Consider the following 21,345-nt stretch of genomic DNA (forward strand, 5'->3'; position numbering starts at 1 on the left):
AGGCAGGTCTCTCTGTCATGTTCCCTGTAATGTAGGGGTTTTAATTACAAGTACAGGAGTTTATATTGTTGGCTTACTCGTGTTTGAGCTTTTAAGGCTGTGATCAAGTCTGTGGTCATGATTGCGCAATCCGATAAAAGGAGGCCAGCTGGAGCCAAATGATGGATCGTCTGTTTGTTCCATGTAAAATCTTAACCTTTTTTGGGGGAATTAAACCCGTGTAATGCTGTGAGTTGTAATAATCCACGGGGAATTACCATAGATTTCAGGCAGCAAGGAACCAATGGTGAGTAATGACTTTCGTGTAGTTCACGTTTCTACCGCCAGAGGGCCGCAGAGCTCGCGCCGCGAGGCAGACATCTGAGCGCGTGGGAGGCCCAGTGACCCAAATAGCTGCAGCAGCAGCATGTTGACTCGGTCACTAATGTACACACACACACACACACACAGTGTTGTGAGTGGTGCACGTGTGGGTCGTACTGAAGCCAGATGGATCAGCAATGAGCCATATTACAATTGTGTATTTTTAAGTGTATAAACAAAATGTCAGAACACAAAAGAAACTGTTCTATTGCAAACCGCATATCAATAGTTTGTAAACTGCTGTGAGAATCACCGATGCAGATCTGCTCGCGAGACCAACCTTATTGATCCGCAAATTGGCCTCAGGGTCCGTGCGCTGTCACGTGGTGGTGACCTGGCACATTTCTGCCGTGTGTGATTATCCCGTGACCGTGTTTTTAATCTGCTGGGTTCTAATCTCTTTATTAAGCGGCGGAGGCTGCTGAGAAAAGCGCGTTAAAAAGAGCAGACGCGGGGTGTATTTATTTATTTATTCAATAAGCCTCACCCTGCGGCGAAAGTATTCAACAAGCACAAGTAGTCACAACCTGTTTGGTCCACAAGGCCTTTTTTCTCACTTCATAATGTCGCGGTAGTGAAATATCCAACTTCCCCTGAACGCCGCCTACTTCAGCCACAAATCTATCCGTGATAATCTGCCAATATGATAACGTCAAACCGGGTGGCGGCCCGCCAGCAGTGACGTAGGCGGAGGGGTTAGGTCACCTTGTGAGTCATATTTAAATTCAGCGATGGTAATCTCCACCGCAGCCTTTTGTCACCCGAGGGTGCTCAAAGCCTGCGGGGGGGGGCTGGGGGAGTACCGGAGCGCATCAGAATGGCTCCGGTACATGAAGGCAAAGGTTGTCATAGCGACACTTCAGGGAAGACGTCAACAAGGTCATGGGGTCAAATGAAAGCACGAGGAATTCCTCACAATGTGACCGGTTCGGTGCTTTTGTGTGTGTGTGTGTGTGTGTGTGTGTGTGTGTGTGTGTGTGTGTGTGTGTGTGTGTGTGTGTGTGTGTGTGTGCGCGCGCATGACTAATAGTTCACTGGTCCTCGGTGAAGAAACCACACCAGAAGACGTCCTGTATGAGAGTAATACTGCGTAATGCAAGTCCGATACTCCTGCAGGTGGTGTGAGGGTCAACATTGTTGGTCCAGGTGTTTACCTGTGAGGTCTCAACCAATGGCATCGTAAAGGGGAAAGGTGACGCCGTCAGCGATTGGTGTTAATCATCATGTTTATCTAATGATAACTCACAGGCCGGTACGACTTTTTCATTAATATTTAACGAGACAACATTTTTATTGTTAGTCGGTTTTGGCTGCACAAGAATAAATGTGCATATCATAATGCCTTAATGGATACGTTTATTTATTTGTTTTATCTATGGAGGATTCTAATTTACCAGACCTTCGATTCTGTTGGTTTGGTGAGTCTGTTTCAGAATATATATAGTTGTATGTTTACTCAGTTGAAATTAGCACAAGGTATAATATAATAATATTAATGACATAAAAAAATACAATAATGTTTTGTGGATAACTACAATAAGGCACCAAACATGGCCACCATTACATGAAAGGAAACGTGCTACAAACAATAACGAAGAGAAACTAATATTCAAATAATACTAAGACACAAAATACAATATAATACATTTAGTTCATATATATGAAATTGTAATGGGGATGTAAAAATAAATAATAAAAAGTAAGTAATAAAAAATGAATAACTTAAATAAATGATTGCAGACAAGAATAAATATATATATATATATATAAAGTATTCTCTTAATTTAATCCAATGACCTTTTGTACTAAACCTGGATGAGCCAAAGCATGAATACAATAATAATAAAACCCCTAAAACCATGTGAAAAAATGTTCGCGAACCCGCGATTTAAAAAAAAAAACACGGTAACACAACGGCGGCACGCTATTGGCCAGCTCCACCCCCCCCCCCCCCCCTTCCAACCCCTCCCTCCCTCTTTCTCTCTCCCTCTCTCTAAAGAGGCGTCGCTCGTCGGTTCCTCTTCATTGTGCGACCAACTACGGGGAGAGAAATTTCCGCTTCCTGCACCAACGGCCCCCCCCCCCACACCTATCTCACCACCCCCCCCCCCCCTCTCCCCCCGCAGCCAACGCGAAGGCGGGCTCGGGGGAGCACACGCAGACGGACGGACGGACGGACGCGGGGGTATCGCGCCTGCTTTTGGGGTTCGAGCCGTAATGTTTCCACCTCCGGGCGGCGGGTAGCACGCAGCGGATCAACTTTGTCGCGTCGCGTTTTTTTTACGCATTCGCGCCAGCAGGAGCTCGAAGGGGGGGGAGGACGAGACGAAGCCGAGGCAAGGGAGCGAGGGAGGAAGGAAGGAAGGAAGGAAGGAAAGAACGAACGAAGAAAGAAAGAACGAACGACTTCAGAAAGAACAACACACGGACACGGAAGGCGGACCGCGCGTGTCCCTCCTCTCGGCTGCGACCCTAAAGCCCGCCCGCAGCCTCCGGGATGTCGGAGCGCGGAGGAGGGCTCCCCCGGACCGGGGGGGTCCCGTCGCCGCACATGCAGCCCTGCAAGCCGGTCAGCATCACCTCCAACCGGCCGGTCCACATGAACCTGTACGCCACCTGGGAGGTGGACCGCTCCTCGCCCAGCTGCGTGCCGAGGTATGTGCACGCGCGCGCCTGTGATGCATGACTTATCATTTGTGTGTGTGTGTGGGGGGGGGGGGGGGTGAATACCTCCACAATGGGTAGAAAGAGAGCGGACCACTGTTGCTCCCCTTTAGGGCCCTCGGGGACCCCTGATGGACGAGCACCACTTTACCTGAATGGTCTCCCAGCACAGTCAGGGACCCCCCCCCCCCAACACACACACACACACACACACACACAGACCCACTGGTGGTAAAGAGTGATGGTGTTTTGGGTGGGTGCAGCCCAGCCGATCCGGGTTGACGAGGCACCGGGTGGCAGGCTGTCACCCCAACATGTGGTTTCCCGCAGATGACGCAGCTGTAACATCTGGCGCTGCGATGTATGTTGGTTCAGCACAGAGAGAGAGGTGTGTGTGTGTGTGTGTGGGGGGGGGGGGGGGGGGGGGGGGGGGGGTTGATATTCGTCCTTGATCAAATGTTCCCAGGAGCCTTTACGCTGTCGTTCGTGCAGCAAGGTCAAGACGGTTCTACCCGAGGTCGTGAGTTGGACTCAAGGTCAAGTGTTAAACACCCCCCCACACCCCAATGGAAGAAGAAGCAGAGCCTCGAGGGGGGGTTTTGCCCACCGCTCTGTTTTTGGCAACGAGCTCGTGAATCAGACGACGCAGAGCTGGATCTGTGTTTTGTAACCGCCCCCCCCCCCCCCCCCCCCAAAAAAAAAGAAATCATGGTTAGCCTTAGCGTGGTTCCTTTTGTTTCCAGCCGGCGCCACGGTCCGTCAGGAAGCTGTGATGGGGACTGATCGGGCCAGAAGGACCCGCCGCGTCCTCCGAAAGCTCCGAGCGAGTCCCAGCGACGTTTTAGCAGTTGGCCGAATGTAGCCTGTTGCTCAATCTGTGGAAGCCCTCTGACCCCCCCCCCCCCCCCCCCCCCTGCCCTTTTCTGCCAGAGGTGCTGTTGCTCTAACCTCTTCCTGTTTACCCAAAAACTCCACTTGGTACTTGAACTGAACAAGCTGCCTCTCTCTAAATTCGTAGCAAAACCTCGACGTAGCTTCTAGGCCATTAATGGGGGGGGGGGGAAGCTGTTGCTCGGTAGGTTTCCAAGCTTCTCACCCTTTCAGATCCCCCGCAGATCGCGCGGTACCTGGTGTGCTGTAGGCCCGGGTGTAGGAAGCGGTCGTGTCGTTCTCGGGGTTCAGTGCGGTTATTGATTTGGACTATCGGAGAAGCGACTCCCCCCTTCCTCTGTGGCTCCAGGTCGTTTGAAGACGCCTTGACCCCCCCCCTCGGACGATCGCGGACGTACAACCCGAGACCCGGAAGGCTCTCGAGAGGCCCGAGGGACCACAACACAACCTTCCAAAGATGTGCCTGAACGGCGTTCTGAATTATGCATTGTGCGTTTGCTTCGACCCGTTCGCTGTAATTGCCCCGCCACACAATAGAGGGACGATACTCGTTCCTCGAGTGTCAGCATTATATTATCCACCCCCCCCCCCCCCCCTCAAAGAAAAACCCAGCTGCTGAACACACAAGTGGAAGGAAATTGAGATAGATCACACACACACACACACACACACGTGGTGGTGGTCATTAAGAGGCTCCGCCACTCGCCGCCACTCCGTTCCGCACAGACGGGAGAGGTTGGAAGTTTCCTAGTTTTCTCTGTGGCCCAGAGCACCGAGGGAGGGGGGGGACCTCCTGATGATGAGGCCTCGGGGGGAGACGGTGACACACGTGGCTCTTAATGACCTGTTTATCCAACGGCTTTGGAAAGATTCTGCTTCTTCGGTTCTTCTCTGTCTGTGAGAGAATTTTGATGTTGCCTAAAAGCTGGCAGGCTGTTTATGAAGAAGAAGAACCCCCCCCCCCCTCCCAGAAGAGCGCTCTATCATATCGGGGTAGCGAGGTCGGGTCGGAGGCCGAGTCCACGGGGGCCTCCGCTGGTGTCGGACTCTAAAGGGCCTCATCGGCTGGTTCCAGAGAGGCGCCCCGTTGGCTGCTGGGTACAACAGGTGCACGACCACGCTGGATAATATCATGACGAAGCACCCCCCCCCCCTCACATAATCTCATTTGGAGCTTGTTGTTAAGCCGGATGCTTAGACGGAAGAAAAATGCAGTTTTTTCCATTCTGTGCGTGGGGGGGGGGGGTGTTCACATGTCAACAAAGCCGCTTTGGGATGTGAGCAGCTCGCCACACTGGCTTCACCTCTGCTTCGGTCTCGCCGCCAAGCCCCACGCCAACGGTGTGTGTGTGTGTGTGTGTGTGTGTGTGTGTGTGTGTCTGTAATCCCCTGGAGCTCAGGTTACACACACACACACACACACACACACCGTCTCCCGGGGCGACGGCAACACAAGCTCATCAGGCACTGGGATTGGCCTGCCAGCCCTCCTCCTGCCGGGGTGGCGTTTAACGTGTGACGCAATGGTGACCCCTGAGGTCTATTCCTCTGGATGTAGCTGATCACCTGATCACTTCATCGCGCTGCAGTTCGGGGGAAAAACCAACAAAAAAAACACAAGGCGACAGCGAGACGCTCGACAGGGGAAACCGACCCGTAGGACCTTTGGTGGCCGCTCGACTTACTCGCTGCGTCGACGCTCCGATTGGCCGATAACCAGGAAGTGAATTCGATCCACCATTTGGATGGAGGTTTCCTCTTCCTCGGTGGCGCTGGGCAGGCGGACGGCGAGCTCCGATGGCATTGTGTGTGTGTGTGTGTGTGTGTGAGAGACAACACAAAAAGACATTATTATTTGCATTGTCCTCTCGCACATATTTAATGAACACAATGATACAACAGCATTCGCCGCTTATTCTTAACACATATCTTTTTCCTGTGTCACACAGACACACACACACAGACACAGGTCACATGCTCGATCCTGCAGGCCCAGACTCGGGGGAGGGGCCAGATAGCGGCCCTGTGCTCGAGGTAAACACAAGTGCAAACCAGCAGAAACACAATTAGCAAACTTGGCGAACAGACACAGGGTGCTCCTCCTCCTCCTCCTCCTCCTCCTTCTTGTTCTTGGGCTCCTGAACGCGGCGAAACTCCCTGACCTCATTTCCCTCATGCTCTTTTGTTGTTCACATACGAGATAGACTTTGACAGTGTTGTGTGTGTGTGTAGAGGTTGATTGTGCCCTCCTTTAGACAGTAGCAGGCCTCAGTGTGTCCTGTGGTTTTGGGAAGGAGGGAGACAGAGGTGGTGTGTTGTTGTGTTTTCACACCTTCGGGCCCCCGACTCTGAGGTGTCTGTGCTGTGTGTTAGCCATTGTTGTGTTTTTTGCAGCACTTGTGACATTGTCTGGGAAACAAAGGGGGGGTGTGTGCGTGTGTGTGTGTGTGTTCGCTCGGTATGCTGCCTTTCATGGTGTGATTTTCAATGCAGCTGCTTCTTGCCCTGCTCGTGTGTGTGTGTGTCTCTGCTCACTTGCTGGTCTCGTCTTGTCTGCTTTCTTTGGCGGCACATTAATTCAGTCCTTTTTACCTGCACATCAAATAAAGTGTGTGTGAGTGTTTGTGTGTTGACGTGAGCTCCTCCTCTGTTTCTGCCCGGCTTTATTACTGCAGAGTGCAAATTGCTTTGCCAACCTTTGCGACTTGCATTAAACATCGCTCGTTTGGCTCTGTGTGTGTGTGTGTGTGTGTGTGTGTGTGTGTGTGTGTCCTGGCAGGGGTTTCTTCAGTGTCTGCTCTTGTCAGCCCATCTCACACACACACAGGAATGGTACACACAGATAACCTGTGAATGCCGGTGTGTCTTTTATTCCCGATAAAGGTGCCGATTGGGGACACAGCGATTGCCTCTCGACGGCTCTCAACATGGCCGCCGCGCAGCGGGAGCCATCGCTCCTTCGGTGGTCCCCGTCTTGTAACGACACACTCCGAACCCGATTAGCTGTCTTGAGGACACATCCGGTGAAATATCTCCTTTTAGTTTGCCCCCCCCCCTCCTTCGGCAGGGTTCTGGCTGATCGGAGGCCCTTCAGCAGCCTCATTGGACTGAGCAGCGTCTCTGTGAGACCGAGGCCCCCCTCGACTCTCTGTTTTCGTTTGGCGGGTTTGTTCTTGTTCACACGGGGCCGTCAGTAAGTCACACACCCCCCCCCCCCCTTGGGAGGCGCGAGGCGTTGTGCTTTGCACGAGTCACGACGCTTCTCCCGATCGTAGGAGTCGAGACACGTTGAACCAACGCGCTGATCATTGCTATTAGCTCTTTGTCGTTGCTTCTTTTGTCCTTTCTTGGACTATGGAGCCTCCCATGCTCCTAACGGGGGGGGGGGGGGCTCTCTAAAGGCCGCTCTGATTACTGCCATTGTTACAGTGTAACAATTAAATGTCATATTGTCGGATTCGTGCGGGGTGTTGTTAAAGGCTCCTCTCGCTGTGTTTAACTCAGCGCCTCCCAATATGGCCGAGCCTTGTGCTCATGGCGTTTTTGCCTCAACATCAACAACAGAACAAAGTGCCCACACACGCACGCACACACACACACACACACACACACCAACGCACAGTCACAAATAGCTGCTGTGGAGCGAGCCGGGCCACGGCTCTGGTGCCGATGAGCAATAGACACACACACACACACATACATACATACATACACACTTGTTCCCCGCTTTCAGGTTTAAAAAGCCACTTGCCGAAACGCGTTTACTGTAACCGGCTTGTGCCAACGTGCACTCACCCACTCTGTGAGCGCCGCTCCCACACACACACACACACACACACACACGTGCTTATTCATCAATGCAAACACACAGGCTTGCGTGGGAGATGATGGCATCACAAGGAGACGTGTGTGTGTGTGTGTGTGTGTGCCGGCCAAATGTCAGAAGTCTCAGATCTTTCTGATTATTATTCATTTGTGGAGGTGTCAGCTGGTACGTCACATGATGCATTCAAAGTACAGGCTGACACTTTTTGTTTTCTTATTTTTATGCCGTGTTGCAAAAGAGCAAATGTTAGGCGGGCTTTATTTTGTCGTATATCAGACGACGTGATGAAGAGCGAGTCCCTCCTCCCTGGATCTTCTCTACAGGAAATCAGCCATTTTCATCCGCTGCAACGATTCCGATTCTTACTTACTCACCCAGACAAACCGTAATTCAGAACCAACGCGGACCTCTCCGCCGTCGGGACGCTACGATCAATAAGCCCCCCCCCCCCCCCCCTTATGGGACGCAGGCAGTAATATCAATACCTGTGATCGCCACTCTCTGAACTGTGGATCCATATAAACACGCCGATAAAAGCTGCCTGTTTAGGGTCCGTCTCCACGGCAAAACACTCGCATTGATCCGCCATCATTAGCTTCCTCTCTCTGTGTGTGTGTGTGTGTGTGTGTGTGCGCGCGTGTGTGTGTGTGTGTTGACTCAACAACAAGTGAGGCGCGGCGGTGAGAAGACTTCCCCGCTGCATTTGGTGTTGGTCGTCTCGACCTCCGGAGGATTCGCCATGATGATGAAGTCTGGCCCGATGTGCTCTACCTCGAATGTTAAGTGAGGATGAGTGGGATGTTTTACATAGTTTATTAATACATCTACCCACAATGCAACTGGACTGGCAATAGTGTGTCCTGCTGGTTGCAGATGATGTCGTGCACACTGTCGATGCACGAAGGGCTTTTCGTCTTCGTTTTACCGGAGCTGCGCCACCAAAGCCCCCCCGCCTCGCTGGAGTCAGCGCGCCGATGTGACCGGCATGCTGATGGCGTGTAGGAGCCACACACACACACACACACACACAATATCTACCACACACACGCTCTTCTGCCTCTTTGCTTCAACCCCGGTCTTCAAACTAAACGCAATTTCTCTCCTCAATGATTGATACCGTATCCACCCCCTCCTCCCCGTAAGCCCCGCCCTGTCCGGCGGCTCATTGGCTGCAACAGAGCTGTCAGCGGGTCGTGGATGAGGAGCACAGCAGGCTGCAGAGCTTTGTGACTCACTCGACGGGGGAGGGGTCGGGGGGGGGGGGGGCGTCGTCCTCACACAAAGGCCGGCTCAGGTGATCCGAAGCCTCGGCTCCATCTTGTCATCTGGTTTGTGAAACAAAACCACGTCGACGCGGCGCCGCTGCTCGCTCGACGGGCAGCAGGTAGAAGTCGTCCAATGAGGCGTGTCAGTATGAACACGTGGGGGCGGGGCTTCCGGCGTCTCGGCGGTTGGTCTCCACATAGTCGCGAGCTATTTTAGGAGCGTCGTTTGTCGGTGGAGGGGCGGGGCGGGGGGGGGGGAATCGCTTCTTCTTTTTCCGGCGCTCTACTTCTGCTTTGCGTTGTTTCTCCTGGTCCCTGCTGGCTCTGGAGTCCTTCTCTGTGCTGTGGGCCAGTGGGTCAGAGGTCGGCCGCGCGGCGCCCATCGATAAGCTCGTTGAGCGCCTCGGGATAAAAAAAAAAGCCCCCCATGTGAGGTTTTTAAGCCACTTCTTCGCTTAAAGACACACACAGATCTCAGTCTGTTCACATGATTTTTATATTTATACAACTAAAGCAAAATAAAGAAGAATAACAACACAATGATCATGATTTTTAAGATGATGACACCGGTAATGAAAATAATAAAGATTGAATATTCATCCCATGTGTAAATAACAAGCACTTCTGGATGGATGGATGTCCTCCTTTTGTGTGTGTGTGTGTGTGTGTGTGTGTGTGTGTGTGTGTGTGTGTGTGTGTGTGTGTGTGTGTGTGTGTGTGTGTGTGTGTGTGTGTGTGTGTGTGTGTGTGTGTGTGTGTGTGTGTGTGTGTGTGTGTGTGTGTGTGTGTTGAGCTCACGGTGAGTCTGAAAGGTGACAGATAAGAGGATGAAGGGTTTAGATGACGGCTCGGCTGCCTTCCTCTCAAGTGCTTCCACTGAAACGCACACGGGTGTCACACTCTGCTGTGTGTGTGTGTGTGTGTGTGTGTGTGAGAGAGAGAGAATCTGTAAGAGGCCTTCAGCCTGGTGGAGGCTGCAGGTCTTTGCTCCTCCACCCGGACGGAGACTCGTTCCCTGTCCCTCCATCGAGCAGCGATTGCATTGTGTTGTCATTTCATGAGAATGTTGCAATTGACAGCAAATCACGTGATGGAGGAGAGGGAGACGGGGGGGTCGAGGGGAAGGGGGGGGGGGGTGGAGAACAGGAAGAACGAGAGCGCCTTGCGGCGGGTCTCTCAGAGTCCTGGAACAGACGGACTCCCGGCTGTTTGGGGCGAGGTCTTTTTCTTCCGATGACGCTTCTCTCGGGACACTCGCATGCAAGGACGAGAATAGCAAACCACTCTCCGTCCCGTCGGGGGACGTGATTTAATCTTCTTTTTTTTTTAACAGCCTGCCATCCGAGAAAAAAAACACAGAGATGCACTCGAGGACCCTTCTGGTTTTTGCTCGATTCGACGGGCTCGCGGGACGCCGGCGCCGCTCCTCTCTGACCTTTTCGTGCTTTTGCGCGGCGGGTCGAATGCGGTCCAGGTTACTTTCCCACGCGTCCTCAAATCCAAAAAAAAGAAGGCCGTAGCTCTCAGTTTGACGGTGCGCTCCCTCTCCTCCGCAGGCTCTTCAACCTCACTCTGAAGAAGCTGATCATGCTGAAGGAGCTGGACAAGGACCTCACCTCCGTGGTCATCGCCGTCAAACTGCAGGTACGAGACCGAAGGCCGTCTCCGGCACACGACACACACTGGCCTCCTCCTCCTCGTTCTAACCCCCCCCAGCTCCTCTCTCTTCTCCTCCTCCTCCTCCTCCTCAGGGCTCCAAGCGGATCCTGCGCTCCAACGAGATCCTGCTGTCCTCGGCGGGGCTGACGGAGACCGACCTGCAGCTCACCTTCTCGCTGCAGGTAGAGACGGAGGAGGAAACACATGAAGAAACACAGTGCATTCACTCGAATTCTTGACTGTAAAAGTTTAAACACACAACAAATAACTTTAGGGTTTTATTTACATTTAAGGTGTGAGTACGAGACTGAACCATTAGAGTACACAAGCCCATGCAAGCATGCTAATAGCACGCTACTATTAGCATGCGTGCTAATAACCAGCTAACATTCTCACAGGGACAAACGGGCAGTTCAGTGTTTTTTTTTTTTCTAAACACGTCAACATATTTGCTTCTCGTCGCTAAACAGCTGAGGCCGATGGGAAGGTCTCTGCTTTTTGAGGCGTATACTGAAGCAGGTAAAGGTGTATTTACCTCGCCGTCTTGCGCGTAATTAGCGCTTGCGCAGTTTTCCAGTTTATCGCTCTCTCCTCTAACGTGATTCCCAGCAGGGTTTTCTCCTTCTGCTCTAAATCATCGCTTCCAATCTCCCCGTTTCTAAATGCGGGGCTAAAAGGTCGGGCGTTTTACCTCCCCGCGACGCGCCAGACACCAGACATCATACATTATGCATTTCACTTCCTGCGGAGTGGGAGGCCAATTAAAGCGGCGCGGCGGCGAGGGGTCTCGGATGTTGTCGCAGGAGGACGTTTTGTTCCGTCCGCGGCGCTAATGAGTGAATAAGTAGTCTGACCCATCGGGGATAAGCGTCACCCCCCCCCCCCCCCCCCCTCCCCCCCCCTCCCTGTACAATGTGTGCGTTTTGATTGTGCGTTTTGTGCCCGCAGTACCCGCACTTCCTGAAGAGGGACGCCAACAAGCTGCAGATCATGCTGCAGCGGCGGAAGCGCTACAAGAACCGGACCATCCTGGGCTACAAGACCTTGGCCCTGGGCCTCATCAACATGGCCGAGGTACATTGCCGGGGACAGTTTATTTGTGTGTGTGTGCGTGTGTGTGTGTGAGAGGAAGGACGTAACTGCAGACTCGATGGAGGAGAACGAGCTGGTCGGCGGCAGTAGAGAAAAAGGGCTTTTGTTTTTGTTGGATCTAAATCAACGCGTCGCTCGCTGTGCGTCGGCCGTCCGAGGCCCGCTTACACGGCGGCCATTTTTAATTCACGAAGCTCCTCCGGCAGACAGGTTGGGCTTCGTTGGAGGTCAAAGGGCACTGATGCGTACTCATACGCATGAAAGATTCAAACTCGTCTCCTTCACAGGCCGAGTACAAGTCTGAGCCCAGAGCTCTCTGGTGTGTGTGTGTGTGTGTGTGCTATAGGGGAGACCCACACATATACACACACACATACACACACGGGTCTTTCTGCTCATTCGCTCCCATCAGAAGTCACACAGAAACGTCCCTGTGATGCTCTTGGATGTGACATGTTGTTTCCACTGAGTCACTGTGAGGACGAGCCGGAGCTCTTTCAAGTTAGAGTTGTAATCACAGGAAGAATAGAGCCTCACTGAAGCCTATTCTGCCTTATGGTCTGTTTTAAGCTTTATTTATTGACACAAAATCGTTAAATGTTATTCATCCAAAGCAGGACTTTCAGTTCTTCGCGTCACTTTTGAATATATTTTAGTAGCACAAACGGACTAAAGACATCATTCTAAAAATGGAGCAGTATCTAATGTTAGCAACGTTAGCCACTTGAAGCTAACTAGGTCGAGCAGCAGCGTTTCTGCTCTTAAAGGCCTTGTCACACTTTAAGATGATCATGGAAATATAATATTTTATATATATATATATATATATATATATATATATATATATAAAATATTATATGTTTCAAATAGTCAGATTTTACAAGCTGTAAATGAGCGGTCTGAATCCTCTTCATGAATTCATCGTGCTTTTATGATGCTTCAATCAAGAGACATTTAAGGGATATGCCCATAAAAGTCTTTACATTAAAAACAGCAGGGTTTTTTTTTCTGCATCTGGCCTCTGTTTTTGTCCCCGACTGCGTTTTTCGTTCATCTTCTTCAGCGCCCCCTCCCTTCCATTATCTACCCCCCCCTCAGCATCTGCTCCCCGTTGGGCTTCATCTCTTCTCTCGGCGTGTAACGCGTCTACAAAGCCTGTGTCACAGTCTCTCATCTCTCATGTGTTCATCCCTGATAGAAGGAATGACTAAAGCTTTCTTATCCCCCCCGCACCTCCCCCCTCCCTCGTTGTCCAGGTGATGCAGCACCCCAGCGAGGGGGCCCAGGTCCTCGGGCTCCACAGCCAGCAGAAGGACGCCTCGGTGCCCGTCGCCGAGATCCGAGTGTACTCCCTGTCCAGCCAGCCCATCGACCACGAGGGGCCCAAAGCCAAGATGTCGGGTGAGCCCCCCCCCCTCCCCCCGCGCCTCGCCACCCGTCTCTCTCTCTCTCCGTCTCCCTGCTCAAATGTCCGTCCCCGTCCCCGCAGATCGCTCCCCAGACATCGACAACTACTCTGAGGAGGAGGAGGAGAGCTACTCGTCGGAGCAGGAAGGCAGCGACGACCCCGTCCACGGCCAGGTGTGTGTGTGTGTGTGTGTGTGTGTGTGACGCGTCGCCGCGACAACGGGCCCCTGAACCGATGCGCACAGTGGTACTAAGCTGTCTGGTAGAAGAATGAGACTTTCTCTCTGCTTTTCCTCCTCCCCCCCCCCCCCCTCTCTGTCTCTCAGTATCTTTTTGACGAAGAAGACGAGGTGAGGAAGAAGAAACCGAGGCGCAAACTCCCTTCCAATGCAGCCATCACCAGAGTAAGAAAAATGCCCCTGTTCTCAAGCAATTGGCGGGACCCCCTCCCTCCCCCATTCACCAAATGGATTTGATGTGGGCAGCCTCTGTAACCCTCGCCTTCATGTGCCCCCCCCCCGCTTTCCCCTTTCATTCGGCTTTCTAAAAATCCATTTTCTTTCCATTTTTCTTTCTCGGCGCATGTAATTCAGCCCGATTTCCCATCAGAAAAACATTGAAACAAGTCTCGACCAGCTCCCTCAATGTGTGTGTGTGTGTGTGTGTGTGTGTGTGTCTCAGCAGCTTGTTAATGGAGGTCTCTGTGAGATTGTCGCTGCTGCTCCCTGACACCACCGCCTGTGCACAACACACACACACACACTGCTCCTCTGGAATGAATGACACGCACACATGTTGACCACAAGCACCCTGCAGCGTGCAGACACACACACACACACACTTTGCTCAAAGCTGATTTTCAACCCAAAACAGAGACGCGTTAAACATGCGAATGTTTGGCGGCGAGCGCTGACATCAACGGGCAGCGAGGCGGCCGCGGCAAAAAAGGTCGGCACGACGCGCCTCCCGCGGCCCCCGCGAGTGACCACAAAGGTCTGCTGCCGCCCCCCCCCGCCACCAGTAAAGGTCACAAAAGGGAGCGCGGCGCCCGAAAATAGCTCGCCGCCTCTAACGGTGTCCCTCGACATGGCGAGCTAAAGGAGCCCCGAGTCGCCGTGTAGTCCACCAACAGGAGCGTCCTCCTCACGGCCTCCTCTCTGCTTCTCCACAGCAACCCAACATCAAGCAGAAGTTCGTGGCCCTGCTGAAGCGGTTCAAAGTCACGGATGAGGTTCGCGCTTTTCGGGCCCTCGACCTCGTTTACTGTTTTTTTTTTCCTCCGCTTCCTCCCTCATGGTCTCGTCTCCTCGTCCAGGTGGGCTTCGGCCTGGAGCACGTGTCCAGGGAGCAGATCCAGGAGGTGGAGGAGGACCTGGACGAGCTCTACGACAGCCTGGAGATGTACAACCCCAGCGACAGCGGGCCGGAGATGGAGGAGAACGACAGCATCCTCAGCACGCCCAAACCCAAGCTGAGGTACCGTTTCCAAATGAGTTATTTTTAGTCTCTCTCCTTTGACCTCGGCCTCGATTCTGCCTCAAAATAGGCGAACGCGCTAAAAAAAAAAAAAAAAAAAAAAAAGAAAGAGCCGCGCGAGTGCAAAGCAAACAGGACTAAATATACACCAGCTGCCCTTCGCGGTCCTTCTGAAGGTTTGATGTCCTCCTCGTGAGGGACACAATCACAGCCTCCTTTGTGTCTCCAGGCCCTTCTTCGAGGGGATGTCTCAGTCCAGCTCCCAGACGGAGATCGGCAGCCTGAACAGCAAAGGCAGTTTGGGTCGAGACCCTTTCAGCCCGGTGAGTGACCCCCCGGGGTGGGGGGGGGGGGGGGCGTCTCGGTTTGTACTAAACCCGTCTATATGTTCCACACTTAATGTGGTTGTTTCTGCAGCTCCATTCACACTCATTACAAATGTTGTCACAACGAGCGGCCATTAAGTGATTCATTTCACAAAAGTGCTTCACACACACACACACACCGCGAACGATAAGAACGACGTGCCAATGCGTGCTGATGAGGCGACGAGAAGTCGCCCAGCAGGGGGGGGGGGGGGGCGACAAGCGCGCACTTCCACCAACGTCGTCTCCTCAATGGAGACCCCACGGCTCGTCTGACGCCTGCCAGCTGCTCAGTGAAAAGTGGGTTTAACGTAACGACACACACACACACACACTCAAACAGCTGCAGTTCCGTCTTTTCACAGTGTTGTGACTGCGTTCAGACGCTTCCTGGTGTGGAAGGAGACACGCTTTTCATTTCAGTCAAGCGGAAAAAACGAGAACGTCCGCTTCGCCGGGCTGTGATGTTTGTGGATGTTTGTTTCTTCCTGCCCCCCCTCCCCACCCCCCTCACCCCCCCCCCCCCCCCCCCCCACGTGAATCACCTCCCCTGACGCTGCCTCGTCCCACCAGCAGGGGGAGCAGCCTCCTCTGGGGAAGATGAAACTGTCCCGCAGCCGCAACCTGGAGGAGGCCCTGTCTGAGACCGACACACTGGTACGCCTCCTATAGTGTGTGTGTGTGTGTGTGTGTGTGTGCGTGTGTGTGTGTCCCTCTCGCTGACCTGGCGTGTGTGTCCGTGTAGGAGCTGACGGATCAGGAGCTGTTTGCTGAGGTGGGCCCCTGCATCACGGTGTCCGTGGCGGAGAAACCCCGTACGCCCATGAAGAGCAGCAAGAGTGAGAACCAGGCCCTGCCGTCGCCGAGGTAACGGGAAACATTCCTTTTTTAATGCATTTTGCTCAGGCTTCACCGGATTGGTCCGCCGCTCTCACTCTCAATTTATTTGTTTTTTTTTTCATCCTCAGGTTGGATGGAGGCCACACCCCCAGACACAAGCGCATCAGCACCCCCGCCAAGGAGAGGCAGCTCGCCAAGCCGCTGAGCGAGAGGACCAACAGCTCCGACTCGGAGAGGTCCCCGGAGCTGGGTCACAGCACGCCGGTAACGCTTCGCCCTCACACCCTGATGCAGATCGCCGCGTTTCACTCTCTGAGCGCGTGTGCGTGTGTGTGTGTGTGTGTGTGTGTGTGTGTGTGTGTAGCTCCTGAGGAAGGTGGTGTACGACCAGCTGAACCAGATCTTGTTGTCGGACTCTGCGCTGCCAGAGAGCCTGATCCTGGTCAACGTCAGCGACTGGCAGGGACAGGTGAGTGTGTGTGTGTGTGTGTGTGTATGCAGCATTTTCCCTCATCGTGATCTGGTGGGCGTGTCCTCTTCATCGTGCGCCCTTTGACCCCCCCTCTCCCCCTCCCCTCCCTCCCCCCCACCATGCACCGCAGTACGTGGCGGAGCAGCTGCAGGTGCAGCGGCACCCGGTGGTCTGCACGTGCTCCTCGGCTGAAATCCAGGCGGTGCTGTCGGCCGTGCTCACCCGCATCCAGAAATTGTAAGTTTTTTGTGATTTGTGCGCACACAAACACACAAACACACACACATGCATCCTCCTTTGGTTTGCAGGATGACTCATTGGTCTTTTTCCTTCTTCTCTGACGCCTTACTTCTGTTTGACCCTTTTGTCTTTTACTCCGTCCTCCTCCTCCTCCTCTTTGCTCTAATCTATAACCTCACAAACCAACCCTTTCACATCCCCCTTATCTCCCCCCTTACCCCCCCCCCCCCCTCACATCCTCATCGCCGTGTTTCGAACGCCGCTTGGACAAAACAAGACGGCGTCGGACGTCTCCTTCGGGCTCTGAGTTTATGTGAGTTTAGGTGGATGTGACTCAGCTCTATTAAACCCCCCCCCCCCCCTCCCCTCCTCTGTGTCTGCAGCTGTAACTGTAACTCGTCGATGCCCAGGGCGGTGAAGGTGGCGGCGGTGGGCGGCCAGAGTTACCTCGGCGCCATCCTGCAGTTCTTTGTCACGCAGCTCGCCAACAAGACGTCCGACTGGCTCAACCACATGCGCTTCCTGGTGGTGCCTCTGGGTGAGTTGCCCGCGACGATGCAGGAGCGCCCTCTTTGGTTCGGTCATTCCACTGCCCCCCCCCCAACCCCCACCCTCCCCGACTGCCTCCACGCTTCTCTTTGACTCCGCCCTCTTCCGCAGGCTCCCACCCGGTCGCCAGGCACCTCGGCGCCCTCGACAACCGCTACAGCTCCTCCTTCCTGGACGGGGCGTGGAGAGACGTGTTCAGCCGCGGCGAGCCGCCGCAGACAGGTACCCCCCCCCCCCCTGAGTCACAGGTAGACACACCTCGGCGGTCGCACAAACACACTAATCCCCCCCCCCTCCCCCATCTCCAGATCAGTTGGACGTCGCAGCGAGAATCTCCCAGTACATCAGCGGCGCCACGGTGACGCACCAGCTGCCCATTGCCGAGGCCATGCTGACCTGCAAGCACAGGACGTGAGTGCAGACGCCGCACACACACACACACACACACACACACACAGGGTAATGTGCATGGTGTGTGTGTTTACTCTGATCTCTCCCTTCTTATTCCAGGCGAGATGAAGACTCCTACCAGAAGTTCATCCCTTTCATCGGGGTAGGACGTCCCTCCTCTCGCTCGCCAGCAGAGATCTAATTATTATTATCGTTGATTATTGATTATTGATTATTGATGTTGTTGTTTCCCAGGTGGTGAAGGTGGGCCTCGTCGAGTCGGGTCCCTCTCCGACCGGTGAGTGTTTTGGAATCTCGCTTTGACGAACTCGCTTCCCGCCGATTGCGCTGACGCTTTTTTTTTTTCTTCCTGAAGGAGACGGCGAAGAGGGCGTGGCGGCGAGCTTGGCCGTCCCCTCCACGTCGCCCCCCTCCCACGGCTCCCCCACGGGGATGATTAAGGAGGCGGCCACGCCCCCCTCCTCCCCCTCCATGGGCAGCGTCCAGACGGCACAAGGGTGAGACCGGCCTCCCGCCTTCTTTCTCTCCCGCACTTCATTCTCTTTATCTTACTGATGACCCCCCCCCCCCCTCCGACCCCCAGGAGCCCCAGCATGTCTCACGGCGTGGACGCCATCGGCCTGCAGGTGGACTACTGGCTGGCCTCGCTGGCCGAGAAGCGGCGGGAGGGCGAGCGCCGCGACACGGGCTGCAAGAACACGCTGAAGAGCGCCTTCCGCTCGCTGCAGGTCAGCAGGCTGCCGGGGGAGGGGGGCAGCGAGCCGCAGGCGCAGGTCAGCACCATGGCCATGACCGTGGTCACCAAGGAGAAGAACAAGAAGGGTGAGGGTCCACCTCCTTCCCGGGTAAACGCATTTTTTTAACTGATCTCCTTTAACGGCCCCCCCCTTTTCAGTCCCCACCATCTTCCTGGGGAAGAAGCCCAAGGAGAAGGACGTGGACTCGAAGAGCCAGGTCATCGAGGGCATCAGCCGGCTCATCTGCTCCGCCAAGCAGCAGCAGACCATCCTGAAAGGTAGCCCAGCGCCCGCTATTCTCCGGGAACGCCAGGGGGGAGGGGGGGGGGGGCGCACAACCACAAAGGGTCGTGATCTGTGCATCTTTTCTCATTCTGTCATTCAGCTGCGTTCTTTTTCTTCCCCCCCACCCTCAGTGTCCATAGACGGCGTGGAGTGGAACGAGGTCAAGTTCTTCCAGCTGGCCGCCCAGTGGCCCACTCACGTCAAGTACCTACCCGTCGGACTCTTCGGCTACAGCAAGCCGCCATCTTAGGTGGGGGAGCGAGGGGGGGCTGGGGGCTCCTCTGACCCCGACTCGACCTTCGACCCTCCTCCAACACGTCGGCACCCTCACAGCACCCCGCCATCTGAGGGAAGGCGTCGGGTGGCTGGGCTTTTTTTCCCTTTTATTTTCATTCATTCAAGCTGCAGCCGTCTGGTTTCTCTTTAGAAGAGGAGGGTGGAGGAGGAGGAGGGTGGTGGTGGTGTTGGGGGTGCGGCGTTGTTACTAGTCACTTTAATGCCCCTTTTGTGTGTGTGCATGCACACGTGAATGTACAGTTTGTGTGTGTGTGTGTGTGTGTGTGTTTACAAAGGGGCCCAGAGCACAAGTTTATTATCTAACTGCCATTTACGTTTCCGTTCTATGGAACATGCAACAGCATGCAACGGCACATTGATTTCAACCTCTCAATGTCCGACCCTTGACCTCCGCCCCCCCTTGACACACACAAAAAAACAGAAACCCACACGCTTCCACCCCTCATGTGCCGGACAACAGGGGCTTGCATGTGACGTCGGTGTTTGGCAGAGGAGACCTTTTTGATCCTGATTACTAAAATCTGTTTCTCTTCAGTCTTCCTTGATAACTTCCTTTTTTTTTTTTACTTTTTTTTTTTTTTTTTAGAGGAAAGTCGAGCGTTTTGGCTCCACGTGTGAGTGGTTTTGACGGCTGAACTGAAACATCGTCGGCCAGTAAAGTATTAGGAAAGTATTGTTTTTATTTCTTTTAACAGTGTTGATGCCAACGTCCCGATTTTGAACTGCTTGTTGTTGTTGTTTTTGTTTTGTTTTTATACTTGTGTCCGGACGTCAGTGTTACGACTCGACTCGTTGTCCGCCTGTTACGCGCTTGCTTCGGTTCGGCGCGTCAATCCACCGACCAAGTACTTTCACACATTTGAATGTATGGGGTTTTGTTTACGTGGGCTGCTTCCAGGCGTCTCCAGACGTTGTGTCATTGGGCCCGAAAACCGACCACAGCGAGGGGCGACGCCCGAAGAGACGCTTCTAGGAATAAAAGTGCAACTTTCTGTATTTGCCACTAATTACTATCAATGAATATTCAAAGGATGCATTAAGAGTTGAGGATTGCGCTGCTTCTACACATGAGCTATTCCTTTGGGTTACTGTACACGCGTATATCCACATAAAAACATGATCCAGCCCACACCTCCACAACCACATGTTTAAAGCAGCCATTTCCATGCTGAGCCCCAAAGAGCCAAACAGGGAAACAAGCAAGAAAACAGCCTTTAAACTGAGCTGAAATGAGAGCATTGGACGTAAGTGGTTGGTTGGTCAGAAACACAAAGGTTTAGTTTCCCAAATTGTCTAACAAAAAATGTTAATGTTGAGTTTGTTCTAGTCCAACAGGTCAAGAGGGGGAACCCGTAGTGTAAATATAAGATGGACGTATCCAGGTGCAGGATTTACTGTGGATGAACCAAACTTAATTGACTTTAATCATCGTAACAGCTTTTATTGTGACGTGTTTCGATCCTTTATTGAAGTCGTTGGTGACAACTCTGAAATCGTTTTTACAATAAGGTTTTATTATGAAAGGTTCTGTGTTTTTAAATCCGGAAAGAAAATAGATATGAAAAAAAAGATCAAAAACGTATAAATGGATTTAGATGTTTTTTTTACACTGTAACCAAGGAGGCTTTAATGAAAGTTTAAAAAAAGCTCTTTGCCTTGTAGTAATGTTAGTCAAATTATTGCTATGATGTGAACTTTACCTAAATGGTGTCAAGTCCCCGTTTACTGATGCAGCCTCCCGCAGAGGTCAAAGGTCAGCTGACTCCCTGGTCTCTGAGCTTAAACTATTCCGCACCAAAAAAAAAAAAAAAAAAGAGCAGCACTAAAAACAAAATCACTGCCAAAACTTCACTGTACAGGAGTGGCGCTCGTGGCCCGGATGGATCTGTGGGTCAGTGACACATCAGCGTCCCCTCGTCGTCATTTCAATGTTTGGAGGAGCTTTTGCCTTCATCGCTTCCCGTCCCTCCTCCGGCCCGCGCGCTGCTCCTCACGTCGTCCGTGGCAGAGCGCCGGTTGTCACGTGACGACGGTTCCGCCGTCAGTGGTCCGCAGCGTCTCGTCTCTCCACCTTCCTCCTGATGATGAGGATGATGATGATGACGGTGGGCATCCACAAGCTTAGCCTTCTAAAGTCATCCGAAATGATGTTGTCCCAATTGACTCAAGAGCTGTCCATTTGGCCCGCCTGTCGTCACGGTAACGGGACTCGCCCGCGATGGCAGTAGATTTCCTCTCCGTGCAGAGCGCCATAAGCTTGTGGACAGAGTGTTTTTTGCACATTGCCATTGTTTCTTCGGCTTGTTTGCCTTTCGCCTATAACTATAACACAATCTAACGCTTGTATATATCAGATAGTACTTGTTATATTGTATTCTAGTTTTGGTTCTTTTCTTAATTTGACCTGTTTTGTAGTCCTGCTTTTTCATGATTGTGTTTGTCAATCAAACAAATGTGGGATGAAAAGTTCAAGTGTTCATTGTTTCATTTGGTTTTTTTAAATAAA

At 52.9% G+C, this 21,345-nt stretch overlaps 1 protein-coding gene across 2 annotated transcripts; it reads left to right on the top strand.

Moving 5' to 3' along the window:
* The first annotated feature begins 2,520 nt into the window (after positions 1-2,520).
* On the top strand, positions 2,521-21,336 carry LOC119223493 (phosphofurin acidic cluster sorting protein 1). 2 transcript variants are annotated; one of them, XM_037480823.2, is made up of 24 exons: positions 2,521-3,018; positions 10,566-10,653; positions 10,761-10,850; positions 11,617-11,742; positions 13,017-13,161; positions 13,250-13,341; positions 13,494-13,571; positions 14,339-14,398; positions 14,483-14,643; positions 14,873-14,966; positions 15,582-15,665; positions 15,754-15,875; positions 15,977-16,112; positions 16,213-16,317; positions 16,451-16,557; positions 16,944-17,098; positions 17,221-17,331; positions 17,418-17,520; positions 17,620-17,662; positions 17,755-17,797; positions 17,876-18,017; positions 18,104-18,342; positions 18,416-18,535; positions 18,674-21,336. In XM_037480823.2, the coding sequence occupies exons 1-24, from the start codon at positions 2,861-2,863 to the stop codon at positions 18,790-18,792; spliced, it is 2,721 nt and encodes a 906-aa protein (XP_037336720.1). In that variant the 5' UTR covers positions 2,521-2,860; the 3' UTR covers positions 18,793-21,336. The 2 variants fall into 2 exon arrangements, with proteins under 2 accessions (XP_037336720.1, XP_037336721.1); XM_037480824.2 differs by having other exon boundaries at positions 15,585-15,665.
* The last annotated feature ends 9 nt before the right edge of the window (positions 21,337-21,345 follow it).

The sequence above is a fragment of the Pungitius pungitius genome, chromosome 1 (assembly GCF_949316345.1).
Source record: "Pungitius pungitius chromosome 1, fPunPun2.1, whole genome shotgun sequence".
Lineage (NCBI taxonomy): Eukaryota > Metazoa > Chordata > Actinopteri > Perciformes > Gasterosteidae > Pungitius > Pungitius pungitius.